Genomic DNA, 16,110 nt, shown 5'->3' with positions numbered 1-16,110 from the left:
GGGGAGGGAGGGCCTTTTAATTCTACTTTATATACTTCTGCATCATTTATTTATTAATAAAAAGTATGTATTCATTTTGGGTCAAAAATAAAGGGGCACACATGATCTCATTAGTATACAGTCATGAACTGACTCATAAAAACAGACTGGTATGAAACACTACTTTTTGGGAAGCGGAAACCCGGGATTACCTTGATTTCTCATTGGGATGGTTAGGAGTGCAAGATACGGCAACAGCTGAGTCTGAAGGCACAAAGCAGGTAGGCAGAAGTCAGAAAAAAGTGCTTTTGCTGCTAGGCAATTTTCCCGATACTGCATGGAAAAGAAAAAAGGATGAAAGGCAAGTAAAACAAAACTATGATTATGTATTCCAAATTAAACTAAGTTTATTACATCACAAAACATGTGGGTCAATAAAAAAAATTTAAAAACAAACAAAAAAAACACATGTGGGTTTACATACCACAAACATAGGAGTTTATCTAATTTGTCCTTCCTGGTGTTCCTAGTATTACAATGATTTCATGTTATATCAGCAGCAGTCTCATATATCTCATATTTAACACCTCTCTTGATTTGATTGAAAGGCAAGACATGAGATAATTGACCTATACAATCTAAACTTGTGTAAGAATATTCTGTGAGCTGGGTGTGGTGGCACAGGCCTGCAATCCCAATACTTGGGAGGCTGAGGCAGGAGGATCACAAATTTGATGCCAACCTGGGATACACAGTGAGAGACCCTGTTTTCAGAAAACAAAACAAAACAAAACAAAAACCACTCTATGATGTTTACACAACCACAAGCCACCTACCAGTGCAGTTCTGAGAACATGTCTTAGGTACAATAGATATTGTGAAAGGGAAAGAAACTGCTCAAAAGGAAAGAACAACTGGGATGAGGGAAAAGAATAAAAAGAGAAAGGGGAAAAAAATATGTGTGCATATATATTTATATACACACACACACATACACACACGATAACTAAGATAATTGTACTAATTTCTATTGGTTTATTGAAAGGAACAGTTCATGTATAATTGTTTGATCAATCTTACATGCCTATATGTGGTTATCTGAGTAACTACTTTGAAGGTAATATGTAATATAACAACAACTGTTAATTTGCTATCACTATGTTTTGAAATTCTGTGTAATTTTTATTGTTTTTGTTATTTTGTCTTTGTCTTTTTGTCTTTTTCCTCTTTAACATAAAAAAAAGAACATGTCTTGTGTCATGTGTCTTTTGTTAAGGGCTGTATGTTGTATTAAATAGTATGGTCACCATGTAGTATGCTAGGTTTCAAATTTATTCTTCCTACCTGAAATTTGTATCCTAGAGCTTTTTTATTTAAATTTTTTGGAGACAGGGTCTTGCTGTAAAATGCAGGCCGGTCTTGATTCACAAGTGCTGAGATTACAGGTGTGCGCCACCATGCCTAGCTAGAATATTTATTTATTTATTCATTTTGGTTTCTTTGTGTGGTGGGGGGTCGAATTAAACTTGACTTCATGCTTGCCAGGCAAGCATCGCACCACTGAGCTAAATCCTCGGCCCTTATTTTGGTTTTTTGAGACAAGACGTGGTTCAGGCTGGTCTTGTACTCACTATGTAGACCTGGCTGGCCTTGAACTCATGGTGATCCTCCTGCCTCAGCCTCCCAAGTGCTGGAATTACAGACATGTGCCACCACACCTGGCTAGAGCTTATTTTTAACTATAACTAAAATTTAAATTAACTATGTTTTGATTCTAATAAAATTCAACTAATAAGTGAAACAGGTGTGTACACTTAAATTCTGAGTGTTTTTTACCTTTAAAAAAGAACTAAATGGTTAGGAAAATCATCCTTTTTATGTTTTATCATAATTTAACTGTAGCCTTTAGCAACTATTTTATAAGAATAAAACATTTTTCTTGCTTGAACTTAACCCTTGCCTTATTAAAGAATTCATAGAGTTCACCTATGCAAAGTCTACAGTTCCCTTTTTACCTTCTTATGTATTAGAAACCACTGGGGTTTGTGCAACGGTCGAAAGCTTGATCCCCCTGCTTGGCAGTGAGCGAACCCCCGGGCTCTGTTGGAATGGATCACACCTCGTGTAGCAACAGATGTGCTGTATTCCCTGAGTGAAGAGCGTGTCTAACAAGTGAGAAGAGGCAGAATGAAGAAAGTGAGATTTATAAACAGTGTTACTGGTACTGCTAACACATACAAAACGACTGGCCACACTTAGTTGTTCTATGTTCACTTTCTCCATGGTCTCCATAGCCCTAAAAACCAGAGTGCTATGAAACTGCTAAAGCAAATTCAACTGAGGCACAGCAAATGCAACAGGTGAACCCTGATGAATCTTGGATAGAGATGGGAGAAACAGCTTTCAATACTTTTTTTTTAATGGTACTGGGAATTGAACTCAGGACCTTGTGCTTTCCAGGCAGGCACTTGTGCCACTGAGGTGTATTTTTGAAGTAATTAGGGAAACCTGAATAGGGACCGTATATCACTAAATTACTATGAACCTTCTGGGTGCGATAACGCTATGACGGTTGTAACAGAAAAATATCATTACTTATGCTTAAATATTGAGTCACGCCATTTGTCAAAATAAGTATGTAAATACATAAACAGATTAAGCAAATGTGGCAAAATATAACAATCTAGTGAACAAAAGCATACACAGATTTTCAATGAACTATTCTTTCAACTTATCTATACAGTAAAAATTTCAAAATAAAAAAGAAGCAATCATATGAGGATAAAAGAGACGCTAAAGTTAAGGTGATGAATATACCAATTACCTTGAGGAGATCAATACCCAGTGTAGAATGAAAACATCACACCGTTATACACCTTATGAGTGTGTATGAATATGAATATGGCAATCAAAAGAAGACACAATTTTTTTGGTACTGGAGAATGAATGTAGGCCTTTGTACACAGCTACTACCCCATCCCTTTTCATTTTATATTTTGAGACAGGGTCTTATTAAGTTGCCCAGGTTGGCCTTGAAGTTGCAATTTTTCTGCCTTAGCCTCCCAAGCAATTGGGATTATAGGTGTGTGCCACCACACCTGGCAAAAAGTTTTTAAAACAATAATTACAGAAAAAAAAATAGGTAAATAAAAATACTGAGCAATGACACTATGATGGTTTTTTGTAACTTTCTTAATTTTAATTATTAATGTTATTTCAATACTTATATTTACACTACAGATATAGTAACATATTAAAAGTGTCTAACAACTTCCTGTATTGATGGAAATGTTTCTGTAGTGAGGTTGTTCAATACAGCAGTTACTAAATGCTTGCTAAATGTAGCTCTCAGGTACTATAAATATATGACTAGTGTTTCTGAGGAACTGAACTTTTAATTTAAATTAGTTTAAATTTAAATGGCCACATGCAGTTACAGTAATGTGAAGGACAATACAGACACTGGCTGGGATGGCACCCACCACAGCCCTCGCTATGTGGAGTAAGCCTAGGCAACATAAAGTGTGACTCAGTCTCGAAAACACTGGTGCTGGGGAATAAACCCAGAAGCTTGTGCATGCTAAGCATGTGCTTCACCACTGAGCTATACCCACAGCCTACACAAACTAAAAAAAAGAAAACCTTTTAAAGCAGTAGAAAGCATAGCAAAATATACAGTTCTTGCCCTTCTACCTAATATTCAAGTTTTACTATGTAAATTATTTTATTTTTTCATTTTTTGTATATATTAATTTTCAAATTAAAAAAATATGCACCAGGCATGGTGGCACACACCTGTAATCCCAGCACTCGAGGGGCTTACACAGGAGGATTGTTGCAAGTTCAAGGCCAGCCCAGGCTACAAAGTGAGCTCAAGGCCAGCCTGAACTGCATAGTGAGACCCTGTCTCAAAAAAAAAAAAATAAAAAGTTAGTGGTATATTATCACAAGAAAATCCAACTAACCTACTGAAGCTTCATTACAAACACTGGCTTAGATGTTGCAGCAGAGTAATTAAGACTCCAAGAATTAAAAGTAAAGTTTCTTTTCTTAATTCTGAGGAAATATTTAAGTGAAAGGGTCTTACATTCCAGTCACCACTGAGGATATCTGCAAAACTGAGAAATTCACTGGCTCTCACAAGATCATCTACTTCCACGAAGAAATCTATGTAGTTTTGGTGAAGATATAAATTAAATAACTCTCCTGGCATGTGTGACATTTCTACTACTTCCTAGAAAAAGCATAAATATATAAAAAATTTGGTCCAAATACGAGGTACACACATACTACACATACATATACGTAGGCCTGGTAAACAGTCATAGAGGCCTTACCTCAGGTTGAACAAGTAATGTATCTCGTTCATACTCTGATAAATGGGAAGGCAACTGAGGAGAGTCTAATTCTGTTGAAGGTGCTCCTATAAAAAATTTCTACAATTATTAAAGATAGCATCATCTTTGTAATTACATGGCACTTTTCATTTGAACATTTTCAACATTTCTGACACATAATGCCAAGATACTAAACAAACCATTAATTAAAAAAACAAAATTACTAGATGATTACCTGTTTTATTACTACTAGAACTAAACTGAAACTTCTGAAGCGTGGATTATGGCTTTTTTTAGACCTAAAACATTCCATTTCCAAGAGCACAGCCCCTTTCTCTTCCTAGTTTGTGCTGCTTTCTTCTCTGATTCATCTCAACATCAAAATCTTTACTGTCCAATTTCCTACAAAGGAAGATGCTGTTCCCTGCCTGGGAAAGCAGGAGCCCCCAGCCCCTAATGCAAGGGTTTATGAATGTACACTGGGGAGGAGAGAGGGTGACAGAAGAGAATCAGGAGAGAAGGGCCCCTGAGGTTCAGAGGAGGGAGGATCTGGGAACAGGGCAGCTCACCACTGCCACTAAGAGATGGTCATTTCATTTCCCTATATGGCAGGAATATTTCCATTTAGAAATTCCAAATTCTTCCTTCAGGATCATAAGACTATCAACTGGGAGATGCTATATAAAGAATCAGAGGTTTGGGGTTTTACTGACAGAAGGGATGATTTGAGAGGTTAGACACCAGGAGTAAAGGAATGGAATGGACACCAGGAGTAAAGGATCCAAGGAGGGGCAGGCATCAGAGGAGACAGAGAGGGCAATGAACATCTCTGGAGGTGGGCGGCAATTAGAGTACAGAAAAACTGGAGAGAAACAAAAGAAGCCATAAGGACCTGGCACTTTACATACGGCCTCAGGGCTGGAGCCTAGTGTGACTGAGGTTCAGGCTCTCCCTCTTGGTGGTAAGTCTACAGAGATGGATGTCTTACCTTCAGCGTACTATAATTTTAATAATTTACAGGAATGGATATGGCCTACGGTAGGTTGTTGTTACATTTAATCTTGCTCATATGGTTGGAATACTCCAAAGGCTAAACACATTTTCCTGCTGTCTTAAAGGCCCTGCCCAATAGTACATAACATAACCCTCACTTTTTCTTAACAAAGTACACTGAGTAACCAATTTGAAGATATCAATATGTAATACAACAACCACTGTTAATTTCCTATCTTGTCTGAAATTTTGTATTGCTTTTGTGTTATTTTGTAAATGTATGTTTGTTAATATGTTTTCATATGTATGAAATATGTTTTATGCTATTTTGTAAATGTATGTTTGTTAATATGTTTGTTAATATTTTGTGTTATTTTGTAAATGTATGTTTGTTACTATGTTTTCATATGTATGTATGTTAATATGTTAATATGTTTGTTAATAGTTCTTTTATCTTTAAAATAAAAAAAAGTACAGAAAGAAAAACTTGTATAAATATTTTAATACTAAACAAGTTACCTTTGGTCTCTACAATTGCAAGTGGCACTCAAAGTGGTGGCCAGCAGCTTCCAGACATTTATTAGTACGGGGAACTGCTGAAGTACATACACTTTTTTTGGTGGACTCTGAATACAGCATTTTAGCTGCTTTCTTTTTTTTAATTAGATCTTTATTTTGTACCAAGAGTCAAACTTAGGACCTCATGCTTGCCAGGCAGGAGTTGCACCATTGAGCTAAAACCCCAGCCCCCTTTCCATTAGATTTTACTGGTACACTTTAGATACACAGAATGAAAAAAAAAAAAAAAAAAGATACACAGAATGATCACATTCATCATAGAGAATTTGTACCTGTGCATGATACAACTTGGTTTTTACCCCTCACTCCCCTACCCTCCTTTCAACACATTCTCCCCTCCCCATTTTCATATTTATAAAGCTTTGTTTCTATGTTTCCCTTTTCCTTTTTTTTTCATACCTTTCCCTTCTTTCCTTTCCCCCTTCCCTCTCCCTTGCTCCCCTCCCCATTTGAACATTTTCCTCCTATTTCACAATACCTACTATACATTTTGGTCCTTGTTTACACTTTTGGTTTCTTACACCACAGAAAAAATGTGGTGAACAAAGCATTTTAAAAATATGAAATTTATTTCTACTGTAAGACTAATATCCAACAGATATCAAAAAATTGTAAAGATTCTCTTACTTTTACAATACAGAACTTTCCCCAAAGCTCTGAAGAGAAAGAGAGAAACATCTTTGCCACCAACAGCTTGGAATTCTTGATTTTCGAAAACCTTATCAGGTTTTTTCCTCCGCTTTGATTTTGACAGCGCAGCATCTGACTTTAAGGACACTCCTTTTTTTCTCGGCCATAAGCTGCTCTCTCCTAAATACACCCAAGGACAATGTTTAAAATAAAATAAAAATATAAAAATGAAAACTAGGAGGACTTCAGAGAGTTACATTAAATATACTAATTAAAATACATTTTTCCAATCAACAATAATTATAAAATATATAAACTGAGTTAGGGTCTTTTTTGTGTTGCTAATTACTGAAATGGAATAAAATGTGATTTAAAATTACTAGGACAAAAGCAAAGCAACCAAAAACAAACACAATCTCATGATACCTACTGCATTTTCACATATAAAATGACATACTAGTAAGTCATATCACCTTGGTTTCTCAGTGGTATGTACAAGGAACTATTCTTAGCCCATGATACATATTAACTGATTTAACCCTCATAACAATTCTAGGAGGGGGAATAATTATAACAGTTAAAGAACTGAAATACAAAGAATTTAAGTAATTAGCCCAAGGTTATCAGCAAATAAGCACTCTTAATCACCTACATAGTCAGGTTTTGCAACCTATGCTTAACTGTTACACTATCTTTCAACTGATTTCAGCAATTTCCAGTTTAGGCCTACAAATTTCATTTGTAATTTTTCTGTTTAAAACTCAGAATGTGTAATGTAAAAGCAGTCTTGAATGGCAGGAAGAATATAGGATCAGGATCTGAATCGTAATATTGTCTATCTCATTAGGATGATGAAAGAATTAAATGAAAAAACTTAATTGCTAATATAACTCCTGACCGACTCAAAAATTATTTTCTCCTTTTAAAACCTTATCAGGTTTTAAATTTCTGAGCACATAGCAGTGTTACAGTCATAGTTAGAATCCCAACCTGGCTCATTGCTGGGTGTTATGGTTTGTGTCTGGATATCCCCCCCAAGTCTCATGCAGTCATGGGGCAGACTTCTAGAGTTTATGATTGATTCGTGGGTGGGAGTGCTACACCTGCCCTGGGGTGGGTAGTTTGCATATAACGTAAGGGAGGGAAAGAGGCTGCTTGCCAGGCTGCTTCCCTTGTGCTCCTATTCCTTTTGCTGTTTTCTGCCGCCATGAATGGTTGCTCTCTGCCATGTGCCATTCGGCCTTGGAGCCAGCTGACTAGAGACTGAAACTTCTATAAACTGTAAGCTAAATAGACCTTTCCTTCCTTAATTTGGGGCATCAAGTATTTTATCTCAGCAACGAGAGAAAAGTAACCAGAACACTGGGCATTGTGGCACATGCCTGTAATCCCAGCACTCAGGAGGCTGAAGCAGATGGATTGCCACAAGTTCAAGGCCAGCCTGGACTGCACAGTGAGACCCTGTCTCAAAATCAAAAACACCAATCTGACTCACTTCAGCCTTTCAAATTCATAATTCTAGTACTGAATCTAAGAACAGTGCATTTATGCATTCACAAGAATAAGCTAGATTCTGGCTTTAGTTGTGTCAAGATACCTATTTCTCTATGGATATTTTGGAAAAGCAAGGCATAAACTAAATGAACAGTTTACACTTGTAGGCAGAAGATGAGGATTTCAGATGAATTCTGACAGTTGCACAGATGGCTTCTTTCTTTAAGATAAATTCCTCAAGGTCAAGCATCAAGTCAGTAGCTGGCTAAGTGCTTAGGACGAGGACTGCACAGTCAGGACGACCATCCGAGTAAAGATGTAACTCACTGCCATTAGTGGAACAACCTTTTCCTACACCACGATGGTTTACCCTTTTTACGTATTATTGGGGTAATATATATTTGTTAAACATAGAAACTATGAAAAAGTTCACAAGCAAAGACACCTCAGCACAATCATTAACCTAATGGCTGGTTGCTTTCTGAGCCCTTACCTCAAACACTGTCATACACTGTAGTAATTATTCTGTAACTATTTCTTCCCTTGTTTCCCGCACAGCCCTGTGACATAGGTTCTTCCAGAAAAGGTAGGCACAAAAAGATAGTCACTCGCACCAACCTATCTAATGAGATGTTCCCCGGTAGGTCTGATCCCAAAGAACTTGGAAAGGTAAAGCAGCAAGCCATGCAAATAAATCACGTTTTGTCTCAAATAGATATAAGGATATAAATGATGACATATTCATAGAGGTTGGTATATTCATGTGCATATACATGATTTTAAGCCAGTGTCTCAATAAAAAAGCGTGCACCTGTACATTCCAAGACCCCCAGTGGATATGGATGCCTGAATCTGCTGAGAAAATCAAACCGTGCACACACACATATAATTTAAACATCTGTTTTATACACATTCACATATACAGATCTAGTATCTTTTCCATCTTAACGAAGCACACACTGTGACCATATGCAGCTTTTTAGTTTGGGATGTGGTAGCAAAATTAGCATGAATTTTTTTTTTTCCTTCATAATTCCATGCATAGAAGATTCATTCTTACCACAGATCTTAGCCACCTCAGCCTATGATTTTTTCCTTTCTGTATTGAAAACCTTTCCCTTTTTCAGTTAAAGGAGGCACTTCATGGTTTCCCTTTGGCATATCCAAACTGCCAGCAATACTACTCCTGCACTTTGGAGCTATTACCAAGTAAAATAACAGTTACTTGAACATAAGCACTGGGATCCCATGACTGTGGACCTGATAAGCAAGATGGCCTCCAGGGCACACAGGTCTACAGTGTGTGCAATGCCATATACTGAGTTAGTGATGATTCACTTCCTGGGCAGGACAGTGAAAGATCTTATCACACTACTCAATAGTGCAGAATTTAAATCTTATATATTATTCCTAGAATGTTCCATGAATATTTCCAGACCACAGATGATCATGGATAGGGGTGGTGTCAATTACAAGTTAAAATGTTTATTTTGGGCTAGGAACGTAGCTTAGTGATAGGACACTTGCTTAAGACCCTGGGCTCAACCTCAAGCATTACACACACACACATACACACACATGGTTTGATTTATCTCCATGAATAATGAGGAAAGTCAGCCATCTCTAGAATGCTCTGAATGCTGCTTCTCTTGTACCTTTTGAAGAAGAAAACTGGAGGCTGTTTATTGCACTTCTGATATCACCGGAACATCCTTGACAGAGCAACTCTAGAGAAGTTTTATCAGGGACAACAATTTTTCCTCCATTCTGAAATAAGAAAACTAAATTTTAAAAGACTGCTTTCATAAAAAAAAAAAACAAAAAAACAAAAAAACAACCCATTTTCTAAACTTTACGGAAGCAAAGTAGATTCTTTCAAATTTGAGTGCTAAAAAGCCTCCATGCTGACCACCAGCCTGCCTATGAAAGCTGTAAGTATTGATGACTGCATAGTTCAAAGTAAAATTCCAGCAGTATTAAATATTGTTTACTACTTTCCTTTGACCAGGGAGTATTTCTGTCCCTTTTTCTCCCCACTATGAGGAACTGACCCCTCTAGCCAGGTGCCATGCCTGTAATCCCAGCACTCGAGACACTGAGGCAGGAAGATTTCTGTGAGTTTGAGGCCAGCCTGGGCTACAAATGAGCTCTAGACCAACCTAAACTGGATAGTGAAACCCTGTCTCAAAAACACAAAAACAAAATAAAACAAAAAAACACCCTCTGAAAACAATTTTACTACCCTTGGCTACATCTGACCTATTTTTGGTGAGGGTAGGGGGTGATGGTGCTGGGACTGCAACCAGATCCTCATGCTTGCTACGCAAGTGCTCTACCCTGAGCTACACCCTTAGCCCCATATAATAAAACTTTTAAAAGTAAATGCCATTCTCAATTAATGACCTAGCATTAAAACAGAAGTTGGTTTTTTTCCTGCTTCAGGTTGAGTACTGGGGACAAACCCAGGGCTTCTGCACTGAGCTACATTCCCAGCCCCTTTTTATTCTGAGACAAGGTCTTAAGTTTCTGTGTTTCCCAGGCTAGGCTCAAACTTTCAATCCTCCTGCCTCAGTCTCCCAGAATGCTGGGACTATAGGTGCAGGGCTTTTAAAATACAAGTTTTGAGTTAAATGTGATAAAACAGTATACTGACTACTGTTCTTGGTCACTCTGTAATGTTGAATAAGTATTTACAGTGATAATATGCATTATCATGCCTATAGTAGAGCACATGAAGGTTTTGTTTTTTTGTCTTTTTGAGATAGGGTTTCGCTATGCAGTTCAGCCTGGTCTTGAACTCACTTTGTAGCCTACGTTAGCCTTGAACTTGCGGTGATCTTCCTGCCTCAGCCTCCCAAGTGCCAGGATTACAGGTGTGCACCATCATGCTTGATTGAGCCTGGCTCAAGCATGTAAATTTTTAACAGACAAAATCAAATTCATCCAGAACTACTGACATCATCTTTATGTACTTTGATCTAGCACATATATATGTGCATACACATGTGCATTTGTTGTTATTCATAATTACCTGTTTTAATATAGTAAACTACAGTTAAACTTGAACCCCATCTGACCCTTAATAGTTGTGGTATATTATACAAGTTATTCCTCTCATAAAACTCAATTTTTTTTTAATCTCTACAGTGGGTATTATGTACTCATCTTTATGTTATAGAAAATATCTTTTTTCTTTTGCCTTTTACTTCATTTTATTGGTATATTTTATATATACAGAATGATCACATTCATCATAGAGAATTTGTACCTGTACATGATACAACTTTGTTTTTACGCCCCACTCCCCTACCCTCCCTTCAGTCCTTACCCTCCACATCTACGAAGCTTTGTTTCCATGTTTTCCTTCTTTAGAAAATAGTTTCTTGATGATAGGTATAATTTAGAACAGTAAGCCAAGCAAAGGGAAAATTTACCTCAATGTGAAAGTTAAGTCTAATAGTAGAAAAGCAGTTATATATTTTTAATCAGTGTTCCCTCTATTTGATAAAATGACATGCCTTATGAGTTTAAAAACATTTTTTACCCGTGCTCGCTTCGGCAGCACATATACTAAAACATTTTTTACCCTAAAAACATGTATCTCCAGCTCCTCCAGTACACACACTATGTAAGCTGAGTTTTCTATAACTATAAAGTAAAAGTCAAATTAATCAGACTTACTTGATTAGCTTCCACAGTCACTATTCGGTTAAGAAATTTCATCATAATTGTTGGTGCCACAGGGTTGAAACTGTAAGTTGTACAGAGAGATGGTAGTTGAATAATTAACTTTAAAATATTGCCACATATATGAACATTCTAAGCAGACATTTTTTACCTAATGTTTGAGATAGAACATTCTTCTTGAATTTCTTTGGGAAATAGTAACCTATGATTATTATCTCCATTGACACTGTCAGAAATTATAAATATAAGAGGACATCGGCCAGTCTGCACATACTTCCTAAAACAAGAAAACAAAGCAACGTTGAAACATCAGCCACTTGCCATTTCATGTGGAGTTTTACTTATTGGATCAATGGTCCACGCCAGGCTGAGCGCTGCAGCCACTGTGCAGCAAGCCCAACCCTAACGTGGAGTTGAGACTACCGTGCTTCACTCATACCCACCTTAGAACTTCATGTAAACTATGAGCATCTCGGTAAAACTGGTTGGGTAAATCCTATTAAAAAATAGGGTAAATATTAATTGTATTCCTTTGTGTATTTATTTTCAGATTTACCTCTATTAAGACAAGAAAAATTTATCCAATACATTTTAATTGCAACATTCAGAGAAATTAAGAGAAATATGAAATAGCTGTAGTTTAAATAGTACCACACAAACATGGAAACCTCAAGCGCTGGATTAAATTTCTTGGGGTCACTTTACCAGCTATAGTATTTTAACTGCAAAGTAATTTTTCAAGTATTTCCTTTGCTTTTCTGTACTTAAGCCATTAAGTTTTAAACTTTGTTAACCTGTACCTACACTCAGTTTACTGAAAAAGACTTAGGTTTCTGCTATGACAAAGCCTTTGCATTCTGCTATCACAAGCTACCCATGAGCGAGCTCATGTTAACACATGAAGTGTATCACACAACCATTTGCTCAACTGCAATAGCACAGTTTAAAAAGTTGTCCTTACTTCAACCAGAATTATCTTCTTATCAGTTCTCAGATCTTCTCCAAGCATTTGTAGTTTGTTATACTTTGTTGCTCTTAGTAAAAATTCTTTGAACACTACTATCTGAGACTGATATGGAAATGTATGGAAACTTGATTCTGAAAGGAAACATATTTAGCAATTTTATTTTCAACAAATTATATATACACATCAATATTATACACATGTATATGTACACACATATACAAATCACTTACATGTACATGATGCCAATACAACTGCATTTTATAATGAAACAGTCTGATATTGTCTTTTTTTTTTTTTTTTTGTCTTTTTGAAACAGGGTCTTGCTATGCAGTTTAGGCTGGCCTTGAGCTCATTCTGTAGCCCAGGCCAGCCTTGAACTCACAATGATCCTCCTGCCTCAGCCTCTCAAGTGCTGGGATTACAGGTATGTGCCACCACGCCTGGCTTGATACTGTGAAATTGTTAAAATCTAAAATTCAGTCAGACATGGTGGTGCACACTTATACTCCCAGCACTCAGGAGGCAATGGCATGAGGATCACCATGAGTTTGGGGCCAGCCTGGTCTATGTAGTGAGTTCAAAGGGAGTCTGAACAGCGTAAGAAAGACCTTGTCTCAAAACCTCCACCAAAAAAAAAAAAGAAAAGAAACAAACCAAACAACCCCACTCACTTCAAAAGACTAACAGTGAACATGGACAACACAATGAATCTAACAGAGTTAACTGACTGATACAATTGGTAAATGAAAGTTTAACAATAAATAGATTGACAGTCAACTTAGCCACAGAGCTCTCTGGACATGTTTTATGCAGAAGACAAAAGATTAAAATTGCCAGAAGTAACGTCACCATTTAGAAAGCAGTAAGATTAGGACACAGAACGCTGGCAGCATGAGGCTATGTACGTTGCAGCCAAGGTATACAAACAGCATATTAAAGAGGAGCCCTGAGGAGAAGTTTCTGATACACACTCCATGAAAACTGTCCTGCACAATTCCTCTCACTTATAACTAGCTTACACTATGCCACACCTAATTTAGCTGCCTATAATATACAAAAACCAAGACAGAGAAATTATAGTGCCAGACCTGGGAGTGGTGGCATACACCTGGTAATCCCTTTACCAAGGAGGCAGATGCAGGAGGATTTTGAGTTCAGTGCTTGCCTACACTACATAGTAGGACCTTGTATCAAAAAACAAAACATCTAAAACAAAACAAAGAAAAGTTACTATGTTCATTTTCTGATGTTTCTCTTAAGGTCTCCTTCGAAGTTCCAAAGGCAGACATTTTGGCCTTATGTTTTGATCTGATCTGACTCTAACATGTATTAGCAATCAAAACCATCTGTTTTTTGTTTGTCTGTTTTCTTTTTTTAGACAAGGTCTCACTATGTAGTTCAGAGGCTGGCCTTTACTCACTATATAGCTTAGGCTGGCCTCAAACTCACAATGATCTTCCTGCCTCAGCCTCCCAAGTGCTGGGAATACAGTGATCTGCCATCATGCCTGGTCTAAACTATCTTCTTGGGAACCAAGTTCGTTTAACACATCTTTCTTTTTTCTTTTTTGAGACAGGGTCTTGTTATATAGTCTGCCCTTGAACTCATTATGTAGCCCAGGTTGGCCTTGAACTTGAGCCAATCTTCCTGCCTCTGCCTCTTGAGTACTGGGATTACAGGTATGCACCAATACATCTGGCTCCTTTAACACATCTTAAGACCTGATTCACAGTTAAACAAGTAAGAGCTCACACTGTAGAACCTCCAGAAATAATGAAACATTTGCAACTCTTCTCTAATAAAAGAGTTACAATTTAATCCTGAAAGAACCATAATCCTGAACAGAACCTGTTCTCTGCTCTAGGCAGCCCTTTGTCCTTCTGAAATCACTGCTCTTGGAAACTGGCCAGTCTGGGAGAGAAATGCACTCATGCAGTCTCATCTGAATGCTGCATTAGGCACAAGTTTCTCTTGTTATTTCCAATATCTTCACAGCAAACCTTACCAAAATTAAGTATCTCCTTGAAATCATCTTTTTGGAAGTCTGGTAAAACAGGATTAATCCACTCTTGTACTTGTATACCATGTTCTTTTGATAGTATTTTTACAGTAGTAGTCTTTCCACATCCAGGAGGACCTGTTATTAACAAAATAGATCCACCCTAAAAACAAATACAAACAATTAGAAACCAAAATCATGAGTGCTGAGGTGTAGTTTAGTGGTAGAGAACTTGCCTAGCATGTGCAAGGTCTGGGGTTTGATTCCTAGCAGCACAAAGAAAAAAAAATCACTGGAATGCTAGAATATTGTATTTTAACTTTCTAAACTTGTTCCTTCTCCAAATATTGAATGTCCAGTATTAACATCATTGAAACTTTTGTAAAATAAAGAAGTATACAAATGACTGAAGTCCAACTCCTGGTATTGGTAGATGCTTTTATAATTCTAGAAAAATCTTTTCCCTAATACATATGTATGTATACACATATCTAAGTTTTCCAACTGGTAGAATAGTAGTAACACCTAGGTAGGTTTAACACACAATTACTTACTATTAAAGTACTGCTAAGTGAGAAAACACAGTGGTTCCATGAAAATATAAACTATTAGGTGAAGGCTGACCAAAAATAAATCAATGAGAAAAGCCTTTGGTGCAAGAAGTATGTCAGAGAAACTGCCCAAGGATCTGTGCTGAGAAGAGAGATAAGATCACTATGAGGGGCTGGGGATATAGTTCAGCGGCACAAGTGCCTGCCTGGCAAGCCCAAGGTCCTGAGTTTGATTCCCGGTACCCCCCCTTCCAAAAAAAAAAAAAAAGATTACTATGAGATGTCAAAGAAATACCAAGGCTGCCACTGAAAATCTATCCTGAATACATTATCTTTATCCAAAGTGTTAGATCCCGAGGCCAGACACAAAGGAGCCCTACTCAAGAGAAAAGGATACTGTCCCACAGAAGCAACCAAAACATTCATTCCTTGACTGTAAAATTGAAAATTAAAGGGAAGCCCTGATGTAAACAATGGACTCTGGCTGTTAGAGACATCTCAGTGTAGGCTCACCAGTATCAACAAATGTCTGACTCTGAAGAGGGTGATAATGGTGGAGGATGGGCATATGTGGGGAAACAGGGTATATGGGAAATCTCTATCTTCTTCTCAAATTTCTCTAAAAAATAAAATAAAGTGTGTTAAAAAAAATTTAACTGGGATGGTGGTGCATGACTATAATACCAGTTACTCAGAAAAGCTGAGCAGGAGTATTTTAAGTTGGAGCCCAGTCTGGGCAACTTGGGGAGACCTTGTCTCAAAAATAAAATACAAAGGATGGGGATGTAGCTCAACAGTAGTGCATCTGCCTAGCATGAGACCCTGTCTCAAAAAACCAAAAAACAAATAAAAGATCATCATTAGATAACATTAGGGCATTAGTTGTCAGAATTT

The 16,110-nt window shown here is 37.2% G+C and overlaps 1 protein-coding gene across 5 annotated transcripts in view; it reads right to left on the bottom strand.

Moving 5' to 3' along the window:
• The window catches only part of Rad17 (RAD17 checkpoint clamp loader component), a 36,387-nt gene that overhangs the window by 14,729 nt on the left and 5,548 nt on the right, over positions 1–16,110 (bottom strand). For 4 of the 5 annotated variants that reach the window (XM_005413906.2, XM_005413904.2, XM_013509600.1 and 1 more), the window contains exons 5-15: positions 14,672–14,828; positions 12,661–12,797; positions 12,143–12,195; positions 11,851–11,976; positions 11,694–11,763; positions 9,668–9,779; positions 6,516–6,698; positions 4,317–4,402; positions 4,067–4,213; positions 1,995–2,144; positions 192–312 (exon numbers count right to left, since the gene is read on the bottom strand). In XM_005413906.2, coding sequence (XP_005413963.1) covers positions 192–312; positions 1,995–2,144; positions 4,067–4,213; positions 4,317–4,402; positions 6,516–6,698; positions 9,668–9,779; positions 11,694–11,763; positions 11,851–11,976; positions 12,143–12,195; positions 12,661–12,797; positions 14,672–14,828 — 1,342 coding nt within the window. The remainder of the gene's footprint in view (positions 1–191; positions 313–1,994; positions 2,145–4,066; positions 4,214–4,316; positions 4,403–6,515; positions 6,699–9,667; positions 9,780–11,693; positions 11,764–11,850; positions 11,977–12,142; positions 12,196–12,660; positions 12,798–14,671; positions 14,829–16,110) is intronic. The other variant, XM_013509598.1, reaches the window with a different exon arrangement.

The sequence above is a fragment of the Chinchilla lanigera genome, unplaced genomic scaffold, assembly GCF_000276665.1.
Source record: "Chinchilla lanigera isolate Chin_1 unplaced genomic scaffold, ChiLan1.0 scaffold00174, whole genome shotgun sequence".
In the NCBI taxonomy this organism is placed as follows: domain Eukaryota; kingdom Metazoa; phylum Chordata; class Mammalia; order Rodentia; family Chinchillidae; genus Chinchilla; species Chinchilla lanigera.
This window is presented reverse-complemented; position numbering and strand designations above follow the sequence as displayed.